Raw genomic sequence first — 14,480 nt, 5'->3', positions numbered from 1 at the left:
CAAGGTGGGGAAGGACAGACCCAGATGTGCTGGAACCCTGGGCTCTGAGAATGTCAGACTTTCTGTGCTGACAGGCAGTGATCCCCAAGAGAACACTGCCTTGACCTGAGGCTGTGGAGAAGGCTTCCAAAGTGGAATAACAGAACTGAGATTACAGATGTGTAGTTTGAATAAAAGTGTGTCATATCACATGGTGGAAAACTTAGAGTTTAAGGGTTTAGAATATAGTAATCTATGTAAAGCAAGGTGGAGGTTTTAGAACAGAGGCTGGTCCTTCTTCTCCATGGGTTTGGGTGGTTTTGTGTAATTGGATAAAAAGTCCCCATTGCAGGGCACAGGTGGCTGGTTATTGGCTTAAAAGTAAAAATAATTCAGGTGTCATTTCTTAATTGGACAGTTTATCCTTGAAAGGCCTTGTAGAGAGAGAGACACGGCTCCATTTTTACCTTTTTTAAGTACTGTAGAGCTCACAGTTTGTGAGACTGTGACACAGATAAGAACGAACAAACATCTGAGTCTGAACAAGAAATACCATCTCATGCATTTAATCCCAACCTTGGCAGAGAAAAGAAGCAAAAGCATCAACAGTGCTGGGGAATATCCTGGGAGGTAGCAATGGAACTGGGGGGCTCAGCACACATGAAAAAGGCCCTTTGTCTCATTCAGCAAAAAGAAATTTTAAAAAATTAAGGATGCGAGGGAAAAAACCCCCTCAGCTTCATTTGCAATCTGGGATGCAGAGCGTGCACAGAACCAGGCAGAGGCTGCCAAGCCATAAAAAGCCAGTGAGATCTGTGAGCAGCTCCCTGTGTGTCTGCAGCCTGTTCTGTTCCCTCCTGCTTCCCCATCCATCCACACGGAGGCAGAGCTGCAGAACAGCCCAGCCCCACAGAGCAGCACAAAGCTCCCTGCAGCAGGAATTTGCTGGGTCTCCTCCTCCTGGCAGCTCCCAGGCTCCTAAAAAAAGGAGATCTCACAAATTCACAGCTCCAGAGACATGAATTGAGATGGTGCAAGGCAGGACATCACTTTTATTTACATTTTCCTTTGTGGTCACTGTGCTGTGGGCAGAGTGCTTTGCTTCCCACAGGACACTCAGACCCTCCACCCATCACTCAGGGCTGGGATATTGGGACACACAAAACACATGATGGACTTTGGACCTGGTTGGCATAAGAGATTTGCTAACAGGATGCCTTGGCAAGGAGCAAACAGAACTTTGAGGATTAAATCAAAGATTGCAAGAAGATTCAATCTGATGGGCTCACCGGAAAAAAAAAATTACATTCTGCAAGCAAGAGATGTTTAAAATGTATAAGTTTGTTTATGTGATCTTTAACCCAATCACAGTAGTAAAACATTACTAGCCTTCCTAGAATAAGTGTAAAAGCAGTTGTACTCCTCAATAAAAATGGATTCTTTGAGCACCTTAGAGTCTTCCCCATCTCTCCTCATCACTGATACCTCAGGTGCTCAAAGGCTGAATTACAGCATCCACCTCCACTGTGCTATGAGTCTGCTGCTTCCCCCAGCCTCCTCCATTCCCTGCCCAACACCTGCCTGGAATCTGGCTTTTCCATGCACCTTTTCCATGCACCCTGGCTGTAAATATTATCCCAAAACGAGAGTACAGCTTGCATTTCCCAAACTGCACAAGCCAAGCTTAACAAATCCCCGTGCACACATGGGTTTCAGCCATGCGAAGCGGGGCTGGGTCCTGTGTGCTTCAAATTCAGCCTGGAGCCTTCCTGGGATGTGCTCCCTGTGTGGCTCTGCCTGTCCGCACCATCAGCTGAGGAAGCTGGAGAAGCCACAGGAGGTTCCCTGTTTGCTTGTTCTGATGAGGATCTTCTTTTCTGAGCTGTCTCTAAGCCCAACACTATCCAAAGGATGCTGCCAGGCATCCAGAGCAAAGACAGCACTGATTCTACCTTGGGGCACTGCAGATCTCTCCAGGTTCCTCCATCCCTGACCCCAAGGTGTGAGCACAGGGATGGAGGGCAGGGCAGCAGGCTGGCACTCTGGGAAAATGGGGTTTAGTGGCTGCCCTGGGCTGAAGTCTCTCAGATATGGACAAGGTGGGCTGGTACATTCATTTTTCACCATTAAAGTTAATCCTCCCCCAGAGCCACTTCCTCACAGGCACTTGGTGTTTTCTGTTCTCTGCCTTGGTGTACTCTCAGAAATAAAACAAAAAAAACCCCAAGGAGAAACAGCACTTTATCCTTCCTATTCTTATACTACTTGTGGAATTGTTCCCCTGGCAAAAAAAAGCAGCAGAGGTGGAGGTTTATTGAGGGTCAGACCTGCCAACACTGGTGAGCACAAAGAGCCTCTCTTCACCACCCTCAGAGCAGCTCAACCACACCTGGCTGCACACCAGCAGTGCCACATCTGCACTGCAGGGGAGCAGAGGGCTCATGCAGCATCTCTGGCTGTGCCCAGCACCCTGCAGACCAGCCAGCCACAGCCTGCAGCTGCTCAGATATTTCCCATGTTTCCCATGTCCCATTTGATGCCCGCCGCCACGCTGGAGCTATGGGAGAACAGCTCCCATACCCCCCTCACTGCTGACCAGAGCCAGGGTGATCCAAGGCAGGTGAGATGGGCCCTTTGGAAAATGAAATCACAGGGAAATTGCATTGTTACTAAATAAATTCCTCATAAGGAAATCAATTTGCTTTTTTTTTCTCACCCACAGGGCATCCATCTATTGCCAGAAAACATCTCTGGTGCTGGGGTTGCTGGTTCTGCACACCTGTGACTGGGCTTTGGCAAAGCTTTTGGGGAGAGCACTGATGGCTTGTCCCAGAAGGAGAGAATGGTTTGGATTGGAAGGAACCTTAAGGATCACCTTGTTTCAGCCTCCCTGTCACAGGCAAGGCCACCTTCCACCTGACCAGGGTGCTCCAAACCCCATCCAACCTGGCCTTGGACACTTCCAGGGATCCAGGGGCAGCCACAGCTTCACTGGGCAGCCTGTGGTGGGTCTCCCCACCCTCGCAGCAAAGAATTCTTAACCTTAAACCCACTCACTTCTAGTTTAAAACCATTCTCCCCCATCCTGCTTCACCAAAAGTCCCTCTCCTCCTGATGTTTGAGTCTGATGCTCAAGCAGGACCCTCTGGCACGAGGTTTTTGTGGCTTGGTGGGGTAGCAGGGCACAGAAGTCTGGGAAAGGAACAGAAGAAGCCCCTTGGTGCTCACCAATGAGAGGAAAAGTGGATTTGTCTTTACAAACAAGCTGTGGGTCTGCTGGGAGATAAAACCAGCACTGGAAGATAAAAGAAACAATGGGGAAGGATTCCACTGATTGATGAATGGAAAAAGAGATTTGCTTTTACAAATTAGGTTTGCTGATAAACGAAACTAGACATTGAGAGATGAAAGAAACAATGGGGAAGAAAACCCCCTAAATTCTGTAAGAATTAAAAATGAAAAGGGAGAGTTCTACATTAGAAGGAAATCTTTGGGCTCAGGTGTTTTGGGAAGTCTGAACCTCTCAAGTCCCTCAGCCAATGGGGAAAGAGAGAAGGGAAATGTGACTGGGAAATTGGGATAAAAAGGAAGCTGCATCCTACAAAAACTGGAAAGACCCCAGGGGAATGCCCCATGGCCTTTCCCCTTATTGGAATAAAGTCAAAAGGACTCCTCTGTCTCCTTTTTGGACAAAAACCTCTGGTGTTTGTGGGTTAATTTTCCCAACACCAACATCCCAGGAAGATTCCCGGCAGAGGCAGGGAGTGGGGCTCTCTGCTCCTCAGTGGGACAGGGGGTCTGCAAAGCCCATTGTCCTCCCCAGCATCACAGACTTCCAGAAAACCACCACCAAGCAAGATGAAATGACAAACCCAATCACCCAGGAGCTGGGAAATGCAAAACCAGGACACTTCCAGCCTGGGGAAACATCCTCTTAAACCACTTTGGGGTGCTCAGCATTGCTGCCTGAGCATTCCCACTGGGTTAAAAACAGAAATATTGGGCTTTTGGGCTTTTTTTAAAATATTGTGTTGCTGGATGGAGCAGCTGAGGGCAGCCAAAGGTGGGCACATCCCACCAGCAGGAGCAGGAAGAGCTCCAGCTCCATGTCCCTGCCACCAAGCAGAGCTGTGGAGCTGCAGGCTGCTAATTAGCGAGCCAACAATTAACGAGGCCACCCCTCTGCTTCCTGCCCCGCCATGATTTATTCATCTGGCAGCGCCAGGGGGCTGCAAAAGATAACGAGGCACCGAGCACCTGCCGAGCCCAGATGGCAATTTATTATTTCCCCTGCAAAGGCAGGAGGTTCCCCGGGCACCAAGGGATGAGCAGGGCCAGGGAGAGCCCAGCCCCAGCCATGGGCTGCTCTCCAAAAAAAGCAGGAGCAGCCTCAGCATCATCACAAGTGGTTTTATCATGGAAACCATCCCAAGAAGACCCTACCAGCCTCACACAGGCAGAGCACTGACCTAGATCTTGCCAAAGAGACATGCCACATCTAATTAATTCGGGGGGTCCTGTCTCCTTTGGGTGTTTTATTAAACATTATTCCCCAAATCAGCTTCTGGAGGCAGGGAACTGCTCCAGACCAGTGATAGTGGAGGAGGATGTGCTGCAACAGCTTATCCCAGGCTGTTTTGCTGATTGCTGGGCAGGCGCAGGGAGGGGAAGCTTTTATTTTTTTCTTTTTATTATTATCATTGTTATTATTATTAATTTTATTTCTATATAATTAATATCACTATTATTTTAATAGTTATTATAATTTAATTATAATTTTAATTATTTTATTAATAATAAAAATAATAATACTTTTATTATTAACATTATGTTATTTCGATGTGGGACTGAAGCACGTGGCTGCAGCCTTGTCACACAGGGAGTGTGAGGTGAGAGAGGCCAGCCCAGGACTTGGAGCTGGGCTTTTCTCACAGCACCAAGGCAAACCATGAGAATAAGTTAATTAAAGGAAAATAATAAAATAACCAGTGGGTTCAAGCTCTTGTTTCCTCAAGTTTCTTAATGTCCCAGCTTGCTCTGATTCAGGAAGATTTGGGAGCTTTTTAGAACTGAATACAAATCATGGGAAAAGCCTCTAAGATCAAGTCCAACCCTTTGCTCAGCACTTCCAAATCCCACAAAAAATGTCCCCAATCACCATAGCTACAGATGAAGCCCTCACAGCTGAGTCAAGCCACAGCAAAAGCACAAAGACAACAGCCCCAAATGTTATCTAAATACCCAGATACAACCAAAGGAAACTGCCTGGGGGACTTTCAAAACAGAGAGCTTCCAACGTTCACCTGCCACCCCACAATTTGGGGACACACCATTCCCATGGGATGCCATGCTCCAGATCAGAGCCAGGAGATGGAGCCCAGCTGGCTCCACAGGGAGCCAAGAGGACACCCCCAGTCCCTCCCAGCAGCCCCACCTGGGCTGGGGCTATTGTATTTGTAGGGATGCCCCAGCGAAGGCAGGAACGATGCATCTGATTTTATGTTTTTAGAGAGCTAATTTATCATTTTATGATACTATATTATATTAAAGAATACTATACTAAACTATACTAAAGAATACAGAAGGTATACTTACAGAATGCTAAAAAGATAATAATGAAAACTCGTGACTGTCAGGACCCAGGACATCCCTCTGGCTGTCCTGAGCAGCCCAGACCCCTGCCAGGGGGCTCAGAGACCCTGGCACAGTGCCCAAGATGCCCCTGTGGGTTTGATTATGACCCATGGAGCAAATTACCAACCTTAGATGAAGATCAGCAAGCCACAACAGTTTAAGTAGAATATTAGTGAAGTTATCATGGGGTGGAAAAGCAGATTTTGGGATTTTGGTATGGGGGTTCAGGAGGCAAGATGGAGGGATTTGGGCATGTCCTGCCTTTCTCCTTCTTTTTCTTGGCCTCCATCTTCTGCTGTGATGTTGGGACTTACAGATTGGTTTAGAGTGGAAGCTCACTGTCTAACACAGGTGATGGGTATTGGAAAGTAATTATGAACATTGTATACGTAGTTTTTAGTATAAAGACATAACACTGCCCTGGGGGCAGGCACAGTGCCTGGAACTGTCCTGCTGGATGGACCTCGGCAGGGCAGGAGAAAATTTTTTATAGATAAGGAACAATAAACAACCTTGAGACTGAGAAATGGAGAGCCCTGACTCCTTCTTCGACTGCTGGGCTGGGAAAAGAGACTTTCTAACTTTTCTCGGGGTCACTCTGACCAGCTAGAGATCCTGACACGTGAGTCTTTCCAGACTCCCGACACAGCTTGGCCCTGATTGGCCAAAGAGCCAAAACAACTCACAGCAGAATGCAATGAAACAATCCCCAAACACATTCCGCAGGAGCACAACACAGGAGAAGCAAATGAGACAAGAATTGTTTCCCTTTTCTCTGAGACTTTTGAGCTTCCCAGGAGAAAAACCCTGGGCGAAGGAATTTTTCCGAGAGCGCAAACACCACAGGGCACTCCAGTACTTACTCCCATTCCTTCCTCCGTGCCTGGGGCGTGCTCTGCATCTTGTGTGCCTCGTGGGCCTTGATGATGTCCCTCTGCTCGATGAGCCCTCCCCGCCGGCGCTTGATCACCTCGGGGCTCACGGCCACCAGCTGGGCCAGGCCCGGCTCTGCCTCGCCATCGTGGCAGCGCGACTCGCACAGCGCGTCCAAGGAGGCGGCGCGGGACACCAGGGCCTGGGCCAGGCTCTGGGGCTCCAGCAGGTTGCAGGAATGAGTGTTCTGCATCAGCCCCAGGCGGTGCTGGCGCCACGTCTCCTCCTCGGGCAGGGCCAGGATGCAGCGGGACGAGGCGGCGTCCAGATCAGCCACCCTCGCCGGGGCGCCCATGGAGCACGTCCCGAATCCCAGCATGGCTGCTGCTGCTGGAGCTCATCACTCTGCAAGGGAACAGCACAGAGGGAGGCTCAGGGGGTTGCTGGTTTTGCCCTGCGATTCCCTCCATTCCTCCCACATCAACCAAAAAGTCCCATTTCCCCTTGGTTTGTTGGGCTGAGGTTTGCTGGTTTTGCCTCACATCAACCAAAAGTCCCGTTTCTCCTTGGTTGGGGTTTCCTGGTTTTGCCCCACAATTCCCTCCATTCCTCCCACATCAACCAAAAGCCCCATTTCTCCTTGGTTTGGTCAGGCTGGGGTTTGCTGGTTTTGCCCCATGATTCCATCCATTCCTCCCACATCAACCAAAAGTCCTGTTTTGTCGCCCTGATTTTTTAAGTTCTTCTAAGCCTTCTGATGTTTACATCCTTGTAATGAACTTTCTCACACAGTTTTATGTAAATAACTTATTGTTTCACATTCTTTTCTGGAAGAAGAGAAATTTGATAGACTGTTGGTTTGCCCAGTGTCATTGGAGAGGCGGCACTTTCACCCTCCAATCCACTGCCACTTTTGAAAATCTATAAATGTTGAAGTCAGAAATTAAACTTCTCTTCTTTTCACCTTGAAAATTCCAGTGTCTGCATTGTTTTATTTCGTGTCCTACAGTGACAGGGCAGCACCTCCTGCCTCCCTCATCCTTCCCAAATGAACCTCTTGAACCTGCAGCCAAGGCCATTGCTCCCTTCCTAACTCCACCCTTAATGCAGGAGAAATCAAGGAAAAGGAGGATTTAAATCCCCCAGTCATGCAGCAAACTAAGCACATCATCATCTTAACCCCTTCCCGTTTGGAGACACCTCCAGAACAAACAGGGAGGTGAGAAGAGAGGATGGGATAAAGGCTGGGGAGCACCACAACAGAAGCAAAAATAAATTAAATATAGGGAGGGGCAAAATTAACAGTAACTGAGGGGACAACAGCAATCCTAGTGAACATTAGCCTGCCATTCCTCATGAGGGGAAGGGATGGAGGGCCCTGGGGAACATCCCATTTCCTTCAGGAGATGCCCTGTAAACAGAAGGCATCCAAAGTCACCCTCAGATTTAAACCAGTCCAGCCCAAGGGGCACTCAGCCCTTGGCAAGCTCTCCAGAAAGAAGAAGGCAACTGCCAGCAAGAGCCTCAGCAAATTAATTAGCACATTGATAAGAGGAGTTTGGCTGCTCCCACTGAGAGCTATAAACAGATCCTCCACTCCACTACTTTGCTTACCCATGCGACTTTTTTTAGGAGCATTAATTACTTCTTCAAGTCAGTTCTGGACACCTTCATCATATCTCATTTCCACCAGCTTCTGCTTTTCCTTTTCATATTGCTCTGCTCATTCTCAACCCTCCCCTCTTAAAGTTTAACTCCAGGTTTCCTTGGGTTTGGGGGGGCCTTTTTTTTGTTTCCTTTTTCCTGTGGTTGGTGAACTTTTTTATTTTGGGGTTGTTGTTTGGTTTTTTTTTGTTTGGTTAGGTTTTGTTCAGCTTCTGTTTGTTTTGGGTTTTTTATGGTTGTTTTTTTTTTCCAAACAGCCATTAGCCCTGTTCCTTCCCTAAACATTTCCCTGGCAAGGACAGGAGGATTTCATGCACACCAAGCGTGAACACTCCACGTTTCAGCCATGCCTGAGGACAATTAGCCAAGAGCAAACGAGGATAAATCCCAAGGGCAGGTCCAGCATCTCCACAGAGCCTGCCAGGGCATCTCCCACTCCATCTGACTCCCAGGCTTGGGGGCAAGAGGGAAAGCTCAGGCAGAGCCCTCAAACAAAACCCTGAGAAAGTTGGAGGAAATAAACAGAAATAATTAGCTCTGCCTCCCCCAGGCAAACAGGGCTCATGCTGCCAGCAGAACAAGCCACGTTCCCTCTGGAGAAGTGACAAGGAGAGAAAGGAGGATGCCAGAACATTTTGTTAAGGAAAGCTGACGAGGTTTCATGCTAATGAGGGATGCCACATGCCAGGTACAGAGCAGCTGGCACCAGGGCACCTCTTCTGGCCTTTGGACCCCTCCTCACACGCCGAAAACAAGCATTTTATTTTTACCCAAAATCTGAATTAATGGGAAAAACACCACATTGGCTCATGTGATTTGGTTTCTGGTGTTTCAATGCCAGCCCTGCCCCTGTTGGTGGGAACCATGCTGGAAAGGGGCATGGCCAGAGCCAGGAGCCAGCCAGCAGCGCTGCCTCCAGCCTGGATTTTCTTAATAACAGAGAACTGAGCGTGTGTGTGTGTCACAGAATAGCCTGAGATGGGAAAAAATCTTTAAATTCATCTCGTTCCAACTCCCCTGACAAAGGCAGGGACACTTTCCACTATCCCAGACTGTTCCAAGCCCCATCCAACCATGGACACTTCCAGGGATGGGGCAGCCACAGCTTCTCTGGGCATCCTGTGCCAGGGCCTCAGAGGGCAGAATTTTCTCCTAATATATAACCTAGACTCACTCTGTCAGTCTGAAGCCATTCCCCTTTGTCCTGTCACTCCAGCCTCTCATAAATAATTCCTCTCCATTTTTCTTGTAGGCTCCCTTCAGGTTTCAATGCCTCTGAGCCCTTCCAGCTGCAGATCTGCCCTTTGCTGGGGATAAACCCAGATTGTCACAGCTCCCTGTTAACAGCCAGGCAGAAAATGACATCACACCTCCACTAATGACAATTAGGGGTTAAAAACAGCACAGGAAAACAGCACATCCACCTGTATTAACACCCCTGTGGTCCCACAGGTGGTTTCCCAGCCCCTGCCACAGGGACAGGGATGTCACTGCCCAGCTGGTCTGTGTTTGACACAGGAGACCCAAGGAATTACTGTGATAAAAAGCAGGCTTCCAATACATTAAAGTGAAGCCTCTACAAGCTCTCGCCTCCCAAACTTCATTCTGAAAGCAATAAAAGTCAGGAAAATCACTGTTAGCTCCTGCTGCAGAGAAATCATCTGGATAAAACCATGGCCACAGGGCACTGAGAATGGCCAGACTGAATTAGAGAGGGGATATTCAGCTACCAAAAACATTGGCACTTGTGCATTTCTTTTCATTTCCTTCCTTCCATCCATCCATCCATGCATCCATCCAATTTTGGAATTTACACAGCCAAACACAGAGCAGCCCTGGCTCCTGGTACATCACTGTGGGTTGAAATGGGACACAAAATCAGCATCCCCACCCCACAAACCACTGAGAAAAAGCTTTTCAAGCCCAGAAGCACAAGTGATGGAAGAAGCAGCACACACAGATCCTCCCTACAGCATCCTCAAGGGACCCAACCCTGTTATCTCAACCCCAGCAGGCAGGAGACCCAGAGATCTCACACCATGGCTCATTTTTTTCCCCCTCTGGCAGCTGATTAACTAATAAGGAGCAGGTTGGCAGCAGCAGCAGGAGGAAATTCCTTGTAGGGGTTTTCAGTGCTGTGTTTGTGTTCCAAGGGCAGCAGTCAAGCCTTTAGCCAAGTGAAAGGTGAATTACCATAATCACTACACTCAGCACTTGGGGCAAAGCTGGGTGAGCCCTTTGCTTCCATTAGCTGAACAACTTTCACCAAAAACCCCAAAAGGTTTAAACGCTGTGCTGGTCCACAGGGCTGAGCTCCAGCAGTGCCCTGGAGAGCAGGGAGGCAGAGATCCCTTCCCAGAGAGGGCAGGATGGACAAATCCTGGCTGTGGTGTGTCCCACAGGCCCTCCAAACGTGGCTCAGCAGCCTTCCCCGAGGAGTTGCAGGATGATTTTGACAGCAGCATCAGAGCAAGAAGCTGTTAAATCTATGTATGTATGAAAAGTGTGTATGGTACTAGCTATATATACACATAATATAAATCTGTATGAGAGTGAGAGGAATGAGGGATTTGTCTTTACAAACAAGCTGTGGGTCTGCTGGGAGATAAAACCGGCACTGGGAGAGAAAAGAAACAATGGGAAGGATTCCACTGATTGGTGAATGGAAAAAGAGATTTGCTTTTACAAATTAACTTTAGGTTTGCTCATAAACGAAACTAGACATTGAAAGATGAAAGAAACAATGGGGAAGAAAAACCCCTAAATTCTGTAAGAATTAAAAATGAAAAGGGAAGGTTGTACATTAGAGGGAAATCTTTGGTCTCAGGTGTTTTGGGAAGTCTGAACCTCTCAAGTACCTCAGCCAACGGGGAAAGAGAGAAGGGAAATGTGACTGGGAAATTGGGATAAAAAGGAGGCTGCGTCCTCCAGAAATTGGAGAGATCCCAGGGAATGCCCCATGGCCTCTCCCTTTATTGGAATAAGGCCAAAAATTACTCCTCTGTCTCTTTTTGGACAGAAACCTCTGGTGTTTGTGGATTCATTTTCCTAACAAGAGCATGTAGGATGCTGCACCCACGCACCCTGGGGACACCCCAAGTCAGACAAGGACTCCCCATGTCACCAGCCCATGGGAGCTTGGCTGGTCCCCCTTGGCTGGAGCTCACAGGCTGGGACCTGAGCCTGGCCTGGTCCCACCCTTCCCGGGGCACAGGGGACACTTGGACAATCCAGAGCCTCCCTGCACCGAGCCTGCTGGCCCTGAGCCGCTCATTACCAGTCCCTGCTAATTACCTCCAGGGGAAGGGGAGCTCAGGCAGGGTGGAAAAGCAGAGCTCGGAAGGATTTCAGCGTGGGGCCCTTCCAAACAGAGACAGATGGGCTGCGAGAGAGGCTGATTCATCCTCGTGGCCTTTTCCTCTCCTGCCACGTGCACTTCCCCTGGCACTGCCATGGATGCTGGGCTGGGGGAGCCCTGCCTGGGGCACCTCTGGGGTGCTCCAGCCCATCTGGGGCTCAGCTGGTGAGGGGGTTATTTTTAGTCGAGTGATTTGATGCTGGGGGAAAGTTTGTGGGATTACCCCCAGCATTGGCAGATTTGCAGTGGTTCTGCTGGGGAAGAGCTGCTCCCAGCATCCCTGGGATCCACTGAGAGCTGAGGCTGCATCCCAGGCTTGGGAGATTTGGGCACCAGCAACAGAGGGGTTTAAATGAGGTGGGAGGAAAGAGAGAGAAAGAGAGAGAGAGAGAGAGAGAAAGAGAGAGAGAACATTTACAGGCAGAGGTTTCTTGCACAGATTGAGTCCTACACACAGCAAAAGGTGTGGATGAAAGGATCAGGTCAAATGTACCATATTGGGAGAGTCAGGACAGGCAGCATCACGTGTGCTGGTGTATTGAGGGCAGAGGCACGTGGTGGAATCAAAGAAAGGCCACTTGGCTCAAAACCCATTATTTTCTCATCACCCACTCCTATATTACATACTATTTTTTGGGCCACAGCGACACCAAAACAGCACAACAAAGACCCCTGAAACACCTGCAAAGATCAGAGGGAGGAAAGAGCAGAGCTCAGAACACCCAGGAGCTGCTCCAGGCCAGGAGAAGCCTCAGCAGCAGACATGAGAGAACCTTTTGTCTGGGAACAGCTTTTGTTCTGCCAGGCCAGGGCTGTCACAGCTGCAGAGATCATTCCCCAGGGCTCAGCATCACTTCTGCTGCCCAGGAAAAGCTGAGCTGAGCCCAGGCTGCTGCTCAGGCCCCATCCCAGGCAGGAGCAGCTCCAAGGGCAGCGAGCCCCCAGTTTGAGGGCTCACCTTGGGTGGCACAGCCCTGAGCACAGGAGCCCTCCTACAGAGCACCAATCCTAAGGGATCAGCTTTAGGAGAACCAAAACATGAAATCATCTCATCTCTCCTTTAACAGCAACTGTTAAACAACACCACCAACTATTTATATAAATGCACATCAAGGAACTCAGCACAGAGAGCCAGGAGAGACAGAGACTGCCGGGGAGCAGGAGCCTGTGGCCAGAAGACAGCAAAGCCCAGCCCCAAGGATGCTCTCAGAGCATGGGCAGGCACATCCCTGCTGCAGTGGCAGGAGAGATGGGGCTGTGTGACCTGGCACAGGGGCAGGACCACGCACAGAGATTGAAAATATCAGTGTTCAGGAACACATAACCACAGAATGATTACATGCAGGTGGTTTTGTTGAGAGCTCTGGGTGTCAGGGGCAGACAGACCCAAATCTGACCCAACATGGCTTTGGGATGAACATGTTTTTATATTCTATCCTTATATAACTTACATATTAATTATTAAACTTACATTGCTCTATTGTATACATTGATTTCATCCAAGCACGGGTTTCTCATGATCCTCCTCAAACTTCTAACATAGTGATTCTTTGTACAATAATTGTATCTAATCACATCTAACAATTATATCATTTATCATATGCTGCCTTCACAGGCATAGTTTCACATGACCCAGCAAATACAAGGTCTAACATCTCCCAGGGCCTACAAAGCCTGACTTTCTTTCTAGCTCTCCGAATTCTGTGATTTTAAAATCTCTTACTATCAGGAACACCCATCCTGACAGCGCAAAGCTCTTCCAGCACCGCCTTTGAGACAGCCTCATGCCAGCCCCTCTGCCTGCAGCTCAGCACACCTACAACCTGCCACCCCCAATTCCAGCTCCACACCAGCATGCCAAGCCCCCAGGAGAGCAGAGCAGAGGCAGACAGACAGACAGACCGACCTGAGCGGGTGCGTGCCATCCGCCGTGGGCAGGAATGGGGGAGATGGGACGACGCCTGGCACAGCTCAGCGTTCCATGTACAAACTCTTCCACCCAGCAGGCAAGGGGGATTGCTCTGCTGGGAGCAGCTCTGCAAACAGCAGGAACCAAGCCTGGCAACGGGAATAATCCAGGATGGGAGTTCCAGAGGGATCTGTGCAGCAGCAGTGTCCAGAGCCCAGCAGGGCTGAGCACAGGCGGGAGCGCGCCCTGGGGAGCTTGCTTTCCAAAGAAGGGCACAGCCAGGACTCCTGGAGAGAATTTCCAGGCCACCCTCCAGGAATTAGCTCAGCTGTCACCCCTGTGGAACTGTGCTGCCCTTCTCCCTCTACTCCCACCAGGAGGAGATTCCCCTTGGAAAGGCAGAACAGCCCCTCTGGGCTCCCTTGGAAAGGCAGAACAACCCCCCTGGGCTCCCTTTCATGCCCCCAGGCAGGGCACACAGCCCAGGCGAAGCACAGGTATGGGAACAGCCCCAAACTGTCCCATTGCCCAGCCACAGGCACGGGGAGAGTGGCATCTGCACAGCCCAGCCCACCATTCCATGGATATTTGGTGATCCGAGAGCCAGTGGATGCAGGTGGCCGTGGACAGAGCCCTATCACCTCAAGGGCAGCATAAATCTACATATTTTTTTAGTGATCCCAGCACTAAATAGTGGAATTTGTCTTTACAAACAGCTTGTCTGTCAATTTGTTATTTGTCTTTACAAATAGTGGGTTTGTCTTTACAAACCAGCTGTGGGTCTGCTGGGAGATAAAACCAGCACTGGGAGATAAATGGGAAGCAATGGGAAGGATTCCACTGATTGGTGGATGGAAAGAGATTTGCTTTTACAGATAAACTTTAGGTTTGCTGATAAATGAAATTAGACACTGAAAGATGAAAGAAACAATGGGGAGGAAAAAAACCCTAAATTCCATAAGAATTAAAAATGAAAAGGGAGGGTTGTAGATTAGAGGGAAATCTTCGGTATCAGGCACTCTGGGAAGTCTGAACCTCCCAAGTCCCTCAGCCAATGGGGAA

General features: G+C 49.2%; 1 protein-coding gene across 2 annotated transcripts in view; it reads right to left on the bottom strand.

Annotated features, from left to right (window-relative positions):
• Nucleotides 1-6,865, bottom strand: part of CACNA1E (calcium voltage-gated channel subunit alpha1 E) — a 123,553-nt gene extending 116,688 nt beyond the window's left edge. For both annotated transcript variants that reach the window (XM_030953415.1, XM_030953416.1), the window contains exon 1: nt 6,477-6,865. In XM_030953415.1, the coding sequence (XP_030809275.1) occupies nt 6,477-6,865 (389 nt within the window). The remainder of the gene's footprint in view (nt 1-6,476) is intronic.
• Nucleotides 6,866-14,480: the final 7,615 nt, after the last annotated feature.

Source organism: Camarhynchus parvulus, chromosome 8 (genome assembly GCF_901933205.1).
Source record: "Camarhynchus parvulus chromosome 8, STF_HiC, whole genome shotgun sequence".
Lineage (NCBI taxonomy): Eukaryota > Metazoa > Chordata > Aves > Passeriformes > Thraupidae > Camarhynchus > Camarhynchus parvulus.
Note: the sequence above shows the minus strand (reverse complement) of the source record. Positions and strands in the feature narration are given on the sequence as shown.